The sequence below is a fragment of the Rhinoraja longicauda genome, chromosome 15, assembly GCF_053455715.1.
Source record: "Rhinoraja longicauda isolate Sanriku21f chromosome 15, sRhiLon1.1, whole genome shotgun sequence".
Taxonomy (NCBI): Eukaryota; Metazoa; Chordata; class Chondrichthyes; order Rajiformes; family Arhynchobatidae; genus Rhinoraja; species Rhinoraja longicauda.
Window position 1 is genome coordinate 48,197,799 of NC_135967.1, and position 16,284 is coordinate 48,214,082.

The 16,284-nt window shown below is 42.9% G+C and overlaps 1 protein-coding gene across 1 annotated transcript in view; it reads left to right on the forward strand.

Annotated features, from left to right (window-relative positions):
- LOC144600713 (sodium- and chloride-dependent neutral and basic amino acid transporter B(0+)-like) overlaps nt 1-16,284 on the forward strand; it is a 52,161-nt gene that overhangs the window by 22,532 nt on the left and 13,345 nt on the right. Inside the window, exons 6-14 of the mRNA XM_078412625.1 lie at nt 1,019-1,157; nt 4,720-4,852; nt 6,149-6,289; nt 8,360-8,588; nt 10,638-10,763; nt 12,624-12,742; nt 14,383-14,482; nt 15,378-15,487; nt 15,585-15,755. Of these exons, the coding sequence (XP_078268751.1) occupies nt 1,019-1,157; nt 4,720-4,852; nt 6,149-6,289; nt 8,360-8,588; nt 10,638-10,763; nt 12,624-12,742; nt 14,383-14,482; nt 15,378-15,487; nt 15,585-15,755 (1,268 nt within the window). The remainder of the gene's footprint in view (nt 1-1,018; nt 1,158-4,719; nt 4,853-6,148; nt 6,290-8,359; nt 8,589-10,637; nt 10,764-12,623; nt 12,743-14,382; nt 14,483-15,377; nt 15,488-15,584; nt 15,756-16,284) is intronic.

A 16,284-nucleotide genomic window follows, 5' to 3' on the forward strand; every position in this document is an offset into this window, starting at 1 on the left:
ATAGTATTTTCATGACCAATCTGCACTTAGCTTTTACTTCTTTTACGACCAGAGATGATACCCCTGCTCCTGGTCAGTATCTGATCGCAACAAAACATTTCTTCCCTTCTTCTTATGGATGTTAATTGCATTAAGAATAACCCTGTGGCTTCCTCATGTTTTAGAAAACATTCCATTTGGCATCAACAGGTCCATCCCAGTCTGCTAACACAATGTCAAGAATTAGTCCAGAGCTGTTTCATTGGACTGAGGCATTCATTCTTGTACCAAACGTTTTACCAATGCACCAACATTCCAACTGCCATTATAATATAGGAATAGGAATACTTTGTCACATGTGACTAGGCACAGTGAGGTTCTTTGCAAATAGCAGCCAACTGCGGCGCTGACAAAGTTATAAAGCACGCCGGCTCCCCCTTTTGTTCCCCCCCCCCCACCACAGCGGTTCCCCCACTCCGGATCCTTCATCGTTTCCCCCCTCCCTCACAGTGGTCCTCCACGCTCTCATCGACTGTCAACCCACGAGGTTTCACCGCCGTAGCCAAGGCCTCACTGCTGCTGACGCTTCTGTGGTGCGGACCCGGGCCCCAGCCGCGGGCTCCATTGGGCCACTTCGCCCGACCCTGGCTTGTACGCGGCAATCCGGGAGGCATCGAGACCGTGGCGCCTCGTTAGGGCCTCCGGCCGCAGTCCTTGTCCACAGCCGCGGCCCCACCATCGGGAAACCCTCATGTTTGACCTTACACTGCAGGAGCTTTGGCTTTTGTCTGGCATTAAGTTGTGAAAAATCTTATGCTTATTCAGAGTACCAGCATTATCGTATGATTAAAAATCTACCAACACTGACCGAGTGATAACCAGAGCAGACAGTTCAGTTATGTCTGACTCTTCTGAACCCTCACTCAGCTGATTTAAGGGATCAGTCTGATTCACAGAACAATGACCTTGATTATTTGACTGGAAACAAATCTTTGTTTCAAAAGAAATGATCTAGTAAATGCCACCCCACGTTTTCCAGAATCACTCTGCAACCTCACTCTGGATGGCGGATATTCAGAAGTCGTTAATACAACTTGGCTGCAGGCAAACAACAAAACTTGTTCCAATGGATCGGAAATCTATGTTCCTCACCAAAGCCCCACTGAGCAATACTGGAAGTAAGTAACTTGCTGGAGAAAGTGGCATCTTTCACCTGCACCATACAGCCTGCTGCTTCCTCTGGGGAGGATCGTCAAGTGAAAGCCTGGTTTGATGAGTGATTATAAGAGGTTGACTTGGAGCCATAATCAGACAGCCCATCCACCCAACATCTAAGCCAGTCCCATTTGCCTGCATTTGGCCCATATCCCTCTAAATCCATCCTGTCCATGTACCTGTCCAAGTGTCTTTTAAATACTGTTATAGTACCTGCCTCAACAACTTCCTCTGGCAGCTCATTCCATATACCCGCTCCCCTCTGAGTGAAAAGGTTGTCCTTCAAGTTCATATCAAATATTTATCCTCTCACGTTGAACCGGTGTACTCTGATTCTCGATTCCCCTATCATGGTAAAACACTGTGCTTTCACCCTATCAATTCCCCTCATGATGTTATACACCTCTATAAGATTACCCCATAGCCTCATGCACTCCAAGGAATAAAGTCCTTACCTGCCCAACCATTCCCTGTGGCATGCTGGCCTTCATCAGTCACGGTATTGATGTTAGAAGTTGGGCCATTATGTTATAGTTGTACAAGACTGCATTTGTAGTATTATGTTCAGTTTTGGTCACCTCACCCTGTAATCGGAAGAACATTGTTAGGCTGGAACAAATACAACAAAAATTTACGAGGATTTTGTCAGGACTTGAGGGTTTGAGCTACAGGGAGAGGTTGGGCAGGTTAGGGCTTTATTCCTTGGAGGCTGAGGGGTAGTTTTACAGAAGTGTATAAAATCATGAGGGCAATAGATAGGATGAGTCTTTTCCCCAAAGTAGGGTAATCAAGAACGAGGGGACATAGGTTTAAGGTGAAAGGGGAAAAATGTAATGGGAACCTGAGGGACAGTTTTTTCACACTCTTTTTTTCGTTTTTGTTTTATTTATTGTCACGTGTACCGAGGTGCAGTGAAAAGCTTTTGTTGCGTGCTAACCAGTCAATGGAAAGACAATACATGATTACAATCAAGCCATTCACAGTGTACAGCTAACTACATGATAAAGGGAATAATGTGAATAATGTTTAGTGCAAGATAAAGCCAGTAAAGAAAGTCCGAGGGTCTCCAATGAGGTAGCAATACGGTAGGTCTTCGGGTACCAGGAGTCGGAGAATGGACAGATCTGAAAGGAGATTGAGAAGAGCATAGTTAAAGTAAGAAATATTGCCATAGGAGTAGAGGTTTAAAAGAGGGGAGCGGTTATAGTGTGTGATTGCAGATCCACTTCTGTAACTAGCACACAAAGAGTCGCTTTGGTTGGGTGCCATCTTAGGTGGTTGGTATATGGAACAAGCTGCCAGAAGAGGTAGCTGAGGCGAGTGCTACAACAACATTCAAATGACATTTGGACAGGTACATGGATAGGAAAGGTTTAGAGAGATATGGTCCAAATGTGGGCAGGTAAGACGAGCATAGATGGGACATCTTGGTTCAGCATGGGCAAGTTGGGCCAAAGGGCATGTTTCTGTGCTGTATGACTTCATGACTTGACTTCACATTTACTTGCTAAACCTTCTTTCTCTAATCCAGATACAAGAAGCCTGAGGTCCATCTGAAGACCAATACCATTCTGCTTCCCTAAAATTTAACCCACCTTTTTACTTTTGTTCCAAAGTGGGTGACTTCACATTTTTCCATATTTTAACTGCTTTGTTATTTTCACTAAACCTGTTTGCAAATCTCTGATGCTTTCTTGAATCTTCCTTACATTATCACTATGCCATATATCATTGATTAACCTATATATATTACACTTGATCCCCTTTCTAACTCAATGATTAAGATTGAGAAAGCTGGGGCCACAGCACTGTGGTACCCCACTGATCACTGTGTCTCAACCTAAAAATGATCCTTTTTTACTGCTTTGCCCATTAATCAATCCTTAGTCCATGCCAGTACATTGCCTGCAATGTCGTGTACTCTATTTTAACAACATGAATGCAACTCTAGAAAGCTGCAGATAGGAAAAAAAGGGTCGAGCAGTATCGGTGGGAAGAGAAATGATGATAACATTTCAAGTCCAAGCCACTTTGTCAAAGCATCTATCAAAGGGTTGACAACCTATCCAGTACAACCACTTGATCCACTACTTGTTATCTGCTTCAGAATCCAAAATGAAATGACCAAATCCCGGCATTTTATTTACTTTGAATATGTTTTCTTTGTTCCTCAGTCTTTGAGTCTCATACTCACTCTGGATCACCAGAGTGGGAGTTTTCTAAAACATTCTTGCAAAATATGTGTTATCATTTTTCCTTTCTTGGTCTATAAGCGATCAAGATTAGGTTTTGCTAATTCCCTTTTCCATATCTATGGGTTTTTTCAGGGCATTTTTATGTTTCTTGTCAGTTTGTTCTAATATTCTATCACCTCCTTCCTTCTCAATTCCTTGGCCCTTCTTGCTGGCTTCTGAAATGGTCTTAGATTTCAGACCATGTTATTTCTAGCAACAAGGTTTAGAGGGATATGGGCCAAACCAAGGCAAATGGAACCAGCTCAGATGATCAATGTGGTCAGCATAGACGAGTTGGGCCGAAGGGCCTGTTTCCATACTATACGACTCTGTTTTTATGTTTCTTGCAACTTTTTGCCTAGTTTAGTTTAAAGATAAGAGGAAAGAGGCCATTTAGCACACTGAGTGCCACCAACCAACAATCACCCATACACTAGTTCTATGTTATCCTAGTTTTGCATCCTACACACTGAAGGCAATTTACAGAAGCCAATTCACCTTTTATGGAATGTAGAAGGAAACCAGAGCACCCAGAGGAAACACAGTCACAGAGAGAATGTACAAAATGTATACAGACAGCGCCCATAAGGTCATGTTTAGGAGTAGAATTAGGCCATTCAGCCCATCTAGTCTACTCCACCATTCAATCATGGCTGATCTATCTCTCCCTCCTAACCCCATTCTCCTGCCTTCTACCCATAATCTCAGACACCTGGACTAATCAAGAATCTATCTATCTCTGCCTTAAAAAAAATCCAGACTTGGCCTCCACAGCCTCCCGTGGCAAAGAATTCCAGAGATTCATCACCCCCTGACTAAAGAAATTCCTCCTCATCTTCCCAAAAAGAACATCCTTTAATTCTGCGACTATGGCTAGTCCTAGACTCTCCCACTAGTGGAAACATCCTCTCCACATCCACTCTATCCAAGCCTTTCACTATTCTGTATGTTTCAATGAAGTCCCCCCTCATTCTTCTAAACTCTAGCGAGTACAGGCCTAGTACTGACAAATGCTTATCATACTGTAGGTTAACCTATTCATTCCTGGGATCATTCTTATAAACATAGTCAGGATCGAACCCAGGCCTCTGGCACTGTAAGGCAGCATCTCTACTGCTGTGCTGTCTTGGTTCTCCTGTGCGGGAACTGATTGCTTTCTTGGCAAAGTTTTATGTGTTTTACCTTTGCTAAAATTGATTTTTAATACATCCAAATGATTGGTTGAATGCCTCATGGTTTGTATCTCATTTGTAATGCATGAGATGTGATATTTTCTTTTCATCATATTCAGTAAGGAGGTTTTACGCCGGTCAAGGTCGATAGATGAGATGGGGGAGATTGTCTGGCACGTGGCTCTCTGTCTGCTTCTGGCCTGGCTGATAGTTGGGGCCTCCCTGTCTAAAGGAATCAAATCTTCAGGAAAGGTAAAATAATTTCAGAAAGGTAAAAGAAATGGGTCAAACTCTGGTGATAAAATATGGGTTTCTACACAAGGAAATCTCTGATCAGATGGCCCAGTTTACAATACAATACACCTTTATTGTCATTGTACAGGGGTACAACGAGATTGGGAATGCGCCTCCCATACGATGCAATAAATTAATTAGCTAGTCAGTATTAATTTAAACAACCCAATGAAACAAATTGGAACAGTTTTAAAACAGAATAAAGTGCAAGTAGATCTGTGCCGGATCACTGTGCGATGTGACCATCCGGCTCAGCAGGACCGGTTCATAGCAGCTATGGCCCTGGGGATGAAGCTGTTCCTGAGTCTGGAGGTGCGGGCGTAGAAGGCCTTGTATCGTCCCGCAGTGATGTTGCCACTGGATCTGTGCAAGGGGAGCGGGGCATCTGAATATTGTCCCTGGGTGAAGGAATGGCAGCGAATCCCCAAACTGCTGGAACCGGCCCCCAGTCTCAGGGCTTCAGTCACTGCTCCAGGACTGTGGGTGAATATACAGCTGGAAGGCTGATCAGCACTGGCCCAGTGGTTGGACAGATGAGGGCTGGCCGAGTAACCTGGTGGTCTCCTTTAAGGGAAATGTGATTCAACTGAATAGTAAGAATGACATAGAAACCCAACAACAACATTTCATGTCACATCTATTGTGATCTGTTTTCCATTATTTATCCGCTGCTTGATTGCATTCATGGTACAGAGTATGATTGTCCAGTCGGTGGTTGTAGAGTGGTGCAGTTGGTAGAACTGCTGCTTCACAGCGCTAACAACCCGGGGTCGATCCTGAACTCGGGTGCTGTTGTGTGGAGTTTGCACGTTCTCCCTGTGACCGCGTGGGTTTCCTCCATGTGCCCCTGTTTCCTCCGACATCCCTAAGATGCGCGTGTTTGTAGATTGATTAGCCCTCAGTAAGTTGCCCCGTGTGTAGAGAGTGGATGAGGAAGTGAGATAACACAGAACTAGTGTGAGTGGATGATTGATAGTCAGCATGGACTCGGTGGGTTAAAGAGCCTGTTTCCATGATGTATCACTAAATTATCTCACCTTAGAACTGCAAATGCTGGTTTAAATCGAACTAAATGCCGTTTAAATTTAGTTCACTCAGCGTTAAACGTACATTCCATGTTGTTACTTCTCATCCAGTTCCTCATGCTTCATCCTCTGCTTTGATTATAGTTCCTCCTGCTTGCCTTTTAATTGAATTAAGTGGTGTAGCTGTACAACAACACAGGACAATCTAACAATCCCTGTCCCTGACCAGGTGGTTTATTTCACTGCAACATTCCCGTACGTGGTTCTGACCGTACTTCTGATCCGAGGACTGACCCTGGAGGGAGCCTGGAAGGGGATTGAATTCTACATTGGAAGTCAGTCGGACCTCTCAAAGCTGGCTGATGCTGAGGTAATCTCACTAGGGTAATCCACAGATCATCCGATATACAGAAAACTGTTATAACAGACCATGGGGGGAATGGTGTCTGTTATGCGATAACCCAGTTTATATATTCAAGTGTGTAGGAAAGAACTGCAAATGCTGGTTTAAATTGAAGGTAGGCACAAAATGCTGGAGTAACTCAGCGGGATAGGCAGCATCTCTGGAGAGAAGGAATGGGTGACGTTTCGGGTCGAGGTCTAAAGAAGGGTCTGGAACCGAAACGTCACCCATTCCTCTCCAGAGATGCTGCCTGTCCCGTTGAGTTACTGTACATACTCAAGTCTTCCTTCAACCTCTGGCGTTCCAGAAAAAAACAATGCAAGCCTGTCCAACTCCTCTTTAAATAATACCTCTTACTACAGGCAACATTATTGTAAAAATTATCTGCCGAACCTTGGCTCAACTTCTGCAGTAGTATTAAGTAGTGCTCACTATTATTTTGCCTGACACGAGTGATTTCTTGTTGATGATATTTTGTTCTGCAACTACTCACAATAAGAGTGGGAAGCAATGTGGCTCCTGTACGGGATCAGCGATTTGTGTAAAAATGAGAACCAACAGGCTCGGCCCTCAAATGATCAGCTTGAACGATTGTCATGTTACCAGCTGAAGAGTGCAGACAGGATTTACAAGGATGTTACCAGTTCTCAAAGGCCTGAGCTATAGAAAAATAGGTGCAGGAGTAGGCCATTCGGCCCTTCTAGCCAGCACCGCCATTCAATATGATCATGGCTGATCATCTAAAATTAGTACCCCGTTCTTGCTATTCCCCCATATCCCTTGATTCCTTTAGCCCTAAGAGCTTAATCTAACTCACTCTTGAAAACATCCCGTGAATTGGCCTCCACTGCCTTCTGTGGCAGAGAATTCCACAGATTCACAACTCTCTGGGTAAAAAAGTTTTTCCTCATATCAGTCCCAAATGGCCTACCCCTTATTCTTAAACTGTGACCCCTGGTTCTTGACTCCCCCAACATCGGGATTTTTTTTTCCTGCATCTAGCCTATCCAATCATTTAACAATTTTATGTTTCTATAAGATCCCTTCTCTTCCTTCCTTCAGGTCAGTCCCGCCATCCCAGGCATTAACTTGGTGAACCACGCTGAACTCCCTCAATTGCAATAATGTCCTTCCTCAAATTAGGAGACCAAAATTGCATACAATATAGGGAGAATAAGACTTGAAACGTCACCTTTTCCTTTTCTCCAGAAATGCTGCCTGATCCACTGAGTTACTCCAGCATTTTGTATCTATCTATAGGGAGAGGTCGGGCAGGATTGAACTTTACGCCTTGGAACGCAGGAGGCTGAGGGGCGATCTTATAGAGATGTATAAGATCATGAGGGGAATAGATAAGGTAAATGCATCGAGTCTTTTTCTCCAGGGTTGGGGATTCAAGAACCAGAGGACATAGGTTTGTGAGATGGGAAAGAATCAACGGAACCTGAGCAATGGTTTCACTCAGAGGGTGATGTGTACAGTATATGGAACAAGGGCAAATGAGGCTAGCATAGATGGTGTCCTGGTTGGCATGAGCAAGTTGGGCTGAAGGGCCTATTAACTCCAATAAGAGCTGCTATAGTACCTGCCTCAACTACCTCCTCTGGCAGCTTGTTCCATAAACCCACCACCCTCTGAATGAAAAAGTGAGAAGTTAGTGGTGAGAAAGTGAAAGTACAAGAACAGGCCCACAATGTCTATGCCCAACATGATGCTGAGACTATCTGCCTACATGTAATCCAGATCTCTCCATTGCTTGCATATCCATGTCCCTATCCAAATGTTTCCTCAATGCGACTATCATATCTGCCTCCACCACCAACCCCGGCAATGTTTTCCAGGCGGTTGCCATGCTATGTGTAAAACACTTACCTTGCACATCATCTTTAAACTTTGTCCCTCCCTCCATAGAGCTATGCCCTCTCGTATTTGTTCTTTCTATCCGGAAACAGGTTCTGACTGTCTCTGATCCAAACTTGTTGAATAAGTTTGAATTTAATATCCCTGATGTGACTAATTTTATTTTCTATTCCCCAGGTTTGGAAAGATGCTGCAACACAAATATGCTATTCTTTTGCAGTGGGATGGGGTAACTTGATAACCCTGTCGTCCTACAACAAATTCCACAACAACTGTTACAGAGACACCATCACTGTCTGTGCGGTGAACTGTGCCACGAGTATGTTTGCTGGATTTGCCATCTTCTCCGTCCTGGGACACATGGCTCACATACAGAACAAGCCTGTTTCAGAGGTCGTTCAGTCAGGTAACTGTGGTGTCAGACTCACTGTACTGGATTTTGATGGAGTAGATGGTGATGGAGTAGGGAAACTCACTGCCCACCTCACCGGTTAGATTCTCTCCCACAGATGCTTCCTGACCTGCTGATCATTTCTGGCATTCTCTTTGTTTCATCAAAAGCGATCAGTAATTCATTATTGGGAATAATCAGATCAACCCCATTCTCCTGCCTTCTCCCCATAACCCGACACCTGTGTTAATCAAGAACCTATCTCTGCCTTAAAAATATCCATTGGCTTGGCCTCCACACCCTTCTATGGCAATGAATTCCACAGATTCACCACCCTGTGACTAAAGAAATTCCTTCTCATCTCCTTCCTAAAGGAACGCCCTTTTATTCTGAGGCTATGACCTCTGGTGCTAGACTCTCCCACTAGAGGAAACATCCGCCCCACATCCACACTATCCAGGCCTTTCACTATTTGGAGCTGCTGCCACACAGAGCCATAGACCCACGTTCAATCCTTACCTCGGGTACTGATTGTGTGGAGTTTGTATGTTCTTCCTGTGGTCGTGTGGGTTTCCTCTGGATGCTCCGGTTTCCTCCCACATCCCAAAGACATGCTGGTTTGTAAGTTACTTGGCCTCTGTAAAACTGCCCCTGTTGTTTAAGGAGTCAATGATGAAAATAGATAATATCGAACTAATGTAAAAAGGTTGGTGTGCATCCGGTGGGCCGAATAATCCGTTTCCATGCTGGGTCTCTAAAGTCTAAATACCATCGGTTTACAGCAGGTATCTTTTAAACCTAATTGAATCACTTTATGATCTCACTGGCTCTCCATTCTGCACTGGACCACTTGGACAATACAAACACATATGTCAGGCTGTTGTTTATAGACTGCAGCTCGGCAATCAAGCTGGTTACCAAGCTCACGAAACTGGGTCTCTGCGCATCCCTGTGCAATTGGATCCTCGACTTCCTCACCCACATGCCATAGTCTGTTTGAATTGGCAGAAACACTTCTTCCTCAATAACAATCAGTACGGGAGCACTTCAAGGCTGCGTGCTCAGCCTCCCGCTCTCCTTTATACTCATGACTGTGCAGCCGGACACAGTGCGAACTCCATCTTCAAGTTTACCGATGACAACACTGTTGTTGGATGAATTACAAACGGTCATGAGTCAGAATATAGAAGTGAGATCGACCGATTGACCAAATGGTACCAGCACAACAACCTGGCTCTCAATATCAGTAAAACCAATAAACTGATTGTGGACTTTGGAAGAGGAAGGATGAGGACCCACAATATTATATCAACGAGATGATGCTGGAGAGAGTCAAAAACTTCAAATTCCTGTGTGTGCATTCTTCCAAAGATCTTTCCTGGACCCAGCACACTGATGCAATTATAACGAAGGTACACCAACTTCCTGAGAAGATTTCGGATATTTGGTATGTCAAAGAGGAATCTCTTGAACTTCTACAGATGTACAGTAGAGAGCATATTGACTAGTTGCATCATGGCCTGGTTCGACAACTTGAATGCCCAGGAGCGATAAAGACTGAAAAAAGTTGTGAACTCTGCCCAGTCCATCACCAGCTCTGACGTCTCCACTATCGAAGGGATTTACCGGAGTCGCTGCCTCAAAAAGGCAGCCAGCATCATCAGAGACCCACACTACCCTGGCCACACACTCATTTCACTCCTGCCATTGGGAAGAAGGTACAGGAGCCTGAAAACTGTAACGTCCAGGTTCAGGAACAGCTTCTTCCCACAGGCATCAGGCTATTGAACGCTACAACCTCAAATAAGCTCCGAACTACAATAGATGATTATTGTTATTATTGCACTATTATTGTATGTTTTTTGTGTGTATGTATTTTAGTGTATTTGTGACTATGTGATTATATATACACACACACAGAACTTTTTTTCTCTCATTTATTATATTGTTTACAGTGCACTCTGTTTACATATTCTGTTGTGCTACTGCAAGTAAGAATTTCATTGTTCTATGTGGGACATATGACAACAAAACACTTGACTCTTGATTGTATCCGCTGTTCAGGTTTCGGTTTGGTTTTCATCGCCTACCCAGAGGCTCTTGCACAGCTGCCGTGGGCTCCTCTATGGTCCACTTTGTTTTTCTTCATGCTGATCACGCTGGGAATCGACACTCAGTTTGGAACATTTGGTGAGAGAGCAGAGATCTTCCTCTTTTTAAGTGAAGTTATCTGAATTGTTCTTTTATACCATGAGAAATTTCTGCTGGCCGTATGATAATGGACGACCACTCCTTGCTTCTTTAGTTTTGGTTTAGGTTTATTATTGTCACGTACCAAGGTACAGTGAAAAGCAATGTTCTGAATGCTATCCAATTGAATCAGATAACTTTATACATAAATGTAATCGTCAAACTCAAGTACAATAGGTAGAGCAAAGAAAAAGGTACAGAGTGCAGAATGTAGTTCTTAGCATTGTAGTGCAACAGTTCTTTGTGTTGTATTGTGCAGACAATGCTCCACTCATTGCCTTCCAGTAGCATCTAGCTGTTTGTTTTAAATGAGTCAACAATTGAAGTGAATTGTGAAAAGTGAAAGAAATATCACTGGGCATGTTTGTAATGTAACTTCTGTTTTACAGTTACTCCAGTGATTACTAATCTCCCGCTCTGGGCCATAATTCCTCTTCCACAACCATTACACCCAGTTCTTGGGACATAAATTATGCAGTTTATGTTTCCTCCCCCAAGGTTTAACACACATCAGAATAATGGGAGTGGGATTGGATGAAGAGGGGAAGTTGTCCTCATCTGCTTCCTCAGTGGGTGGGGTTCTGATCATCTCCAGTTTTTGTATTGCTCAGTTTATTAATCTGGGGATAATTGTCTGTGGTTCATCTTTTATTTTAGATTTTCCTTCACCAGTACCTAATTGTCCGACCAATGTTTTTAGTTCCCCAAGGGCCATTATAATTGGACATTTCCCTTCCTCTCCAAGTGATTCTGATAGTTTTTTGAGATGTCCTTAATCCTCGCACTGGCCAAGCAGCAAAGTATTTGCGTCTTGTGCTGGTGAATACAAAGAATTATATCCACCCCACTAAATATCCATCATTACTACATTTCTTTGCATGCCACATCATGGACAGTCCCAATGCCATGTGTATTGTGGTCAAGTTGCACACTTTCCTCCCTGTTGTGGGCTCTTGTCAAAACATTGTCCATCCATTAGACAAGTGCAAGGGCTGAGGCTCCTCCAATATCACCTCTTGATCCCATGCTTGCATCACTTGTTGTTGCAGTCTCTTGTCCTTCCTGACTGAACATTTCTGCAGTACTTAATCTAACAAAGCTTTCCCCTTCCCAGTATATCATAATGTGCCACTCTCTGGACACTGCACACCATCTGGTCACTCACGGAGTCTACATAACCTCCTAACATTTTCCAACAGTCAGTCTGGGAAATCAGCTCACCGGTCCTGCTCCCATGGGAAGCAGCACAGGTGCACTGACGACAATTATTTCAATTTAACAATGGGCTCTAACAAAGTTTCAGCTAATTTTCATGTTCCTGTATTAGTTGAGTTCACTGCATTTAATTTTCAAGTTATTTTTTAATTATTTTCTATTTTAAACATTTGAAATGCATAAAAATATTATCTACCTATGACAGTTTCAAGGAACTATGATGTGCACTCCTAGATACCTCTGGTCTACGACACTCCCCAACCCCTGCTTTTCACTTTGAAGGTCCTGCCCTGGTTTGACTTCCCAATTTGCAACACCTTGCACTTGTATTAAACTTCATTAATCATTCCTAGCCCATTTGTCCAACTGATCAAGATCCTGCTGTAACTTTTGAAAACCATCTTCGCTATCTACAATATCACCCATTTCATTGTTATCTGTAAACTTACTAATCATCCCTTGTACATTCTCATCCAAATCGTTGATATAAACCACAAACAGCAATGCGCCCAGTACTGATCCCTGAGTTGTTCCACTAATCATAGGCTTATAATTCTAACCTGATTTAACATTTTGTTTCATCAGAAACAATTTTAACATCCCTTATGGACCAGTACCCCAAGCATTTGCAATCAAAACGCCTTTTGCTGACGGCTGGTGCTTGCGTGTTGCTATTTCTCCTCGGCCTTGTGTATGTAACACAGGTAGGTTGTCCACTACGTGTCCATGTGTGGTTGCAAGAGGGAGCTACAATGTGGAGGAATATCAGAGGGAAAGGGAAATTCAGAGTTCGAAAATTCAAACAATATTTTGGGGTTCTGTAGAAGCTGGGCAGGCCAGAGGAGCTCAAACATCTGGGATGCTCTGGGAGTTATCTCGAGTTGGTCTGAAGAAAAGTCTCGACCGGAAACGTCACATATCCATGTTCTCCAAAGATGCTGTCTGACCCACTAGGTTACTACACCACTTTGTGTCTTCTTTTGTTAAACCAGCATCTGCAGTTTACTTGCATCTCCAAATGGAGTTATTTGCAAGGCAGGCACAAAATTAGTTATTCAGCTTAAATGAAGCGATTTTAAACACTAATGGATTGAAGTGTAGCCCCCAACGAGGGTGTGAAATGGACTGTTGTCAGTTATCCTCATGAAGAGATAGGAAGGGTCAATGAAAAGAGGTAAGTTACAATGAAAGACAAGTCTACTCTGCTTGATGTCTGCTGGGAAACTGAAATGCTGAATGCCAAGAGTTGGTTGATGGAATGCACAAATGCTTCTTGTTCACGTTGATGCTTTGGGTCAGGAACAAAAAAAAGGAAGCAGACGTTGGCTCTCTGACCAAATCCATAGACCGGTTTCTGTTTCCATTAATACTGCTTTACTGAATGTGTATCTCCAGCATTTCCTGTTTATGTTTTAAAGTATGTTTGCTCTAAATCATGAATGCTCCAAGTATTGACACGAGGGAACAAGAACAATGGTCTTCTGTGCTATTTTTTCGTCTCTCAATTTCAAAAGGAATCTTCTGTTTTATGAGACCTGTGAAGAACGGTTGATCGATTCTCAGCATGGACTCAGTGGCCAAAGAGCATATTTTCATCGTGTATCTTTACACTAAACTAAACAGCTACACATCTGATCCCAGAATATCTATCTATCTATCTATCTATCTATCTATCTATCTATCTATCTATCTATCTATCTATCTATCTATCTATCTATCTATCTATCTATCTATCTATCTATCTATCTATCTATCTATCTATCTATCTATCTATCTATCTATCTATCTATCTATCTATCTATCTATCTATCTATCTATCTATCTATCTATCTATCTATCTATCTATCTATCTATATATTACTAAAACTCTCTGTCCGTGTGTTTGTGTGTTTGTGCAAAACATAACGTTTATGGTTCGCACAGCCAAAACGATACACCATAGCGCCACAATTTTTGCACCACCTTACGCACCATTATCCTGGGCATAAAATGTAACAACTCTCATTCAAATTGAACCTACATTTATAAAGTTAGAGAGATTTTAAAGTTTAAAATTCACTTTCTAACCCATTTCCTGAAACTCCTCAGATAGAAAATGTTTAGAGCGATATGGGCCAAATGTGAGCAAATGGGACTTGCTTTAATGGGATGTCTTGGTTGGTATAGACTATTTGGGCATACGGACTGTTTACGTGCTACATGATTGTGATTCTAATAAATGAAAATGAAGCAATGTAGAGTTGAGTGGTTTATAGTAAAATTAATCCTCTTAGCTTTATATTTTGGAACTTTGAATGCTTGGAATTCCTCTTGCAATATTTTCTAACTTTCCATTTAACTTCAGGCTGGAATTTACTGGATACATTTAACCGATTATTTCTGTACTGGATGGATTCTCATTACAGTCGCTTTGTTGGAACTCATCGGTCTAAGCTGGATATATGGTATGCTCAACATAAAAAGCATTGAAACAAATCAAATCATTAAATTGCAAAGTATGTGTGGAGTCATAGAGTCATACAACATGAAACTCCTCAGAAATGGCAGGGTGGGGATTGGGTAGTTCAAGAGAGTATAAGGAATCAATCTTGGTATGTACCCTTTCACAAACATTCCCCCCCTGCATGACAAGACACGCAAGACTAGAATCTGCTGTCTGCTTCTCTCCATCCTTTCAATTGCTTTAAGCTCTCTGAAACAATCCAGTTAGCCTCTCAACAAAGATATTGGTCTTGGACCTGCTGAAGTACAATCCTATACATGTCCTGGATCCCAGGAGTTTCAGATTTCACTTCTGCACCTTGTCTTCATCCATACATTCATTTGGATCTATTTCTTATAAAATGCAGAAATAAATGGGGAATAGTAGGTAATAAAACCCTGGACTAAACATCCAGAGGCATGAGATCAAATCCAGCATAGTAGGTTTAAACTCAATTAAATAATCTGCACCTGAAAAAACCTGCTGGTAACTTTACAGATGGCCGTGACGCCACCAGATTGTCATAAAATCCCATTCAGAAATCGAGTCTACATATGACTCCAGACCCACAATACCCTCCAAAGTGGGTTCACAGCTACTTCATCATGTCAAACATACTAAGTAACAACATTGGGAATAACATCATCTCCAGGACTGAGCTCACTACCACCTTCTCATGGACTGTTGGAGAAGGACCTTCTGCTGACTGGTTGGCACGGAAAAAAAAAGCTTTTCACTGTACCTCGGTACACAAGGCAATAAACTGATCTGAAATAGGTGACCTTAGCAGCAACATCAACACACCATGGGAAACAAAAACAAGTGAGTGACTATCTCTGCTTTCCTATTGTCCACAGGGGTGAACAGATATATCAAGGACATTGAAATGATGATCGGGGAGAGGAGCTGGGTGTTCTGGCTGTGGTGGAAAGTGTGCTGGTGTTTTATCTCGCCGTGTTTGCTGGCGGTAAGGTTACATCTTCTAATGATTTTAAACTGAAAATAACTGAACCACTGGCAATCATTCATTTTCTGATCTGTTTCTGTAAAATCATTTAAAACAGGTAATCTTAGCCTGGTCTTTGGCGACATTCACCCCACCAACATTCGGACTCGTTCAGTACCCGGTCTGGGCGATAGCACTTGGCTGGTGTATGATCATCGTCTGCATTATGTGGATCCCCATCATTGCCATCGTGAGAGTTTTCAAAGCTGAGGGCTCCACATTGTACCAGGTGAGGAAACACCTTAACATCTTTCAAAGAGCAAATTCACATCACTAAGATGACTAGTTGTTTTATTCCATATCTTGCATCGTACAAAGGCAGTGTGAGGAAGGTGCTGAGGTCACTGGGCTGTGAAATGCTTCACCTGTGATAATGGAGGAATGGGATGAATATATGTAAAGGATGGACACAAAATGGTGAGGTGTTGGGTGGAGGGGTGAAGTTTCACGATGAAGCCCCAGGATGAATGGCCTTTTCTTGTGCTGTATGATCAGTGAAAGCTCCGAGAGTGATTTCAGTGTATTGGTTCTGAATTGAGTTTGGGCTCTGAGTGCTGCCCAGACTCTGAGCCCACCGTTCTTTGTGTGGTGCCGGTGTGTTCATTGATGTATAAACACTGAGTCGCTCAACTTCGTATATGAATACAGAATAGCTTTATTTGTCATTCGTTTTACCGAACTAGATTAATTTGCCAGCAGAAGGCCCCGCGGCCGAGCCGCGCCGGGCGATGGAAAGTCCCGCGGCCGTGCCGGGCGAT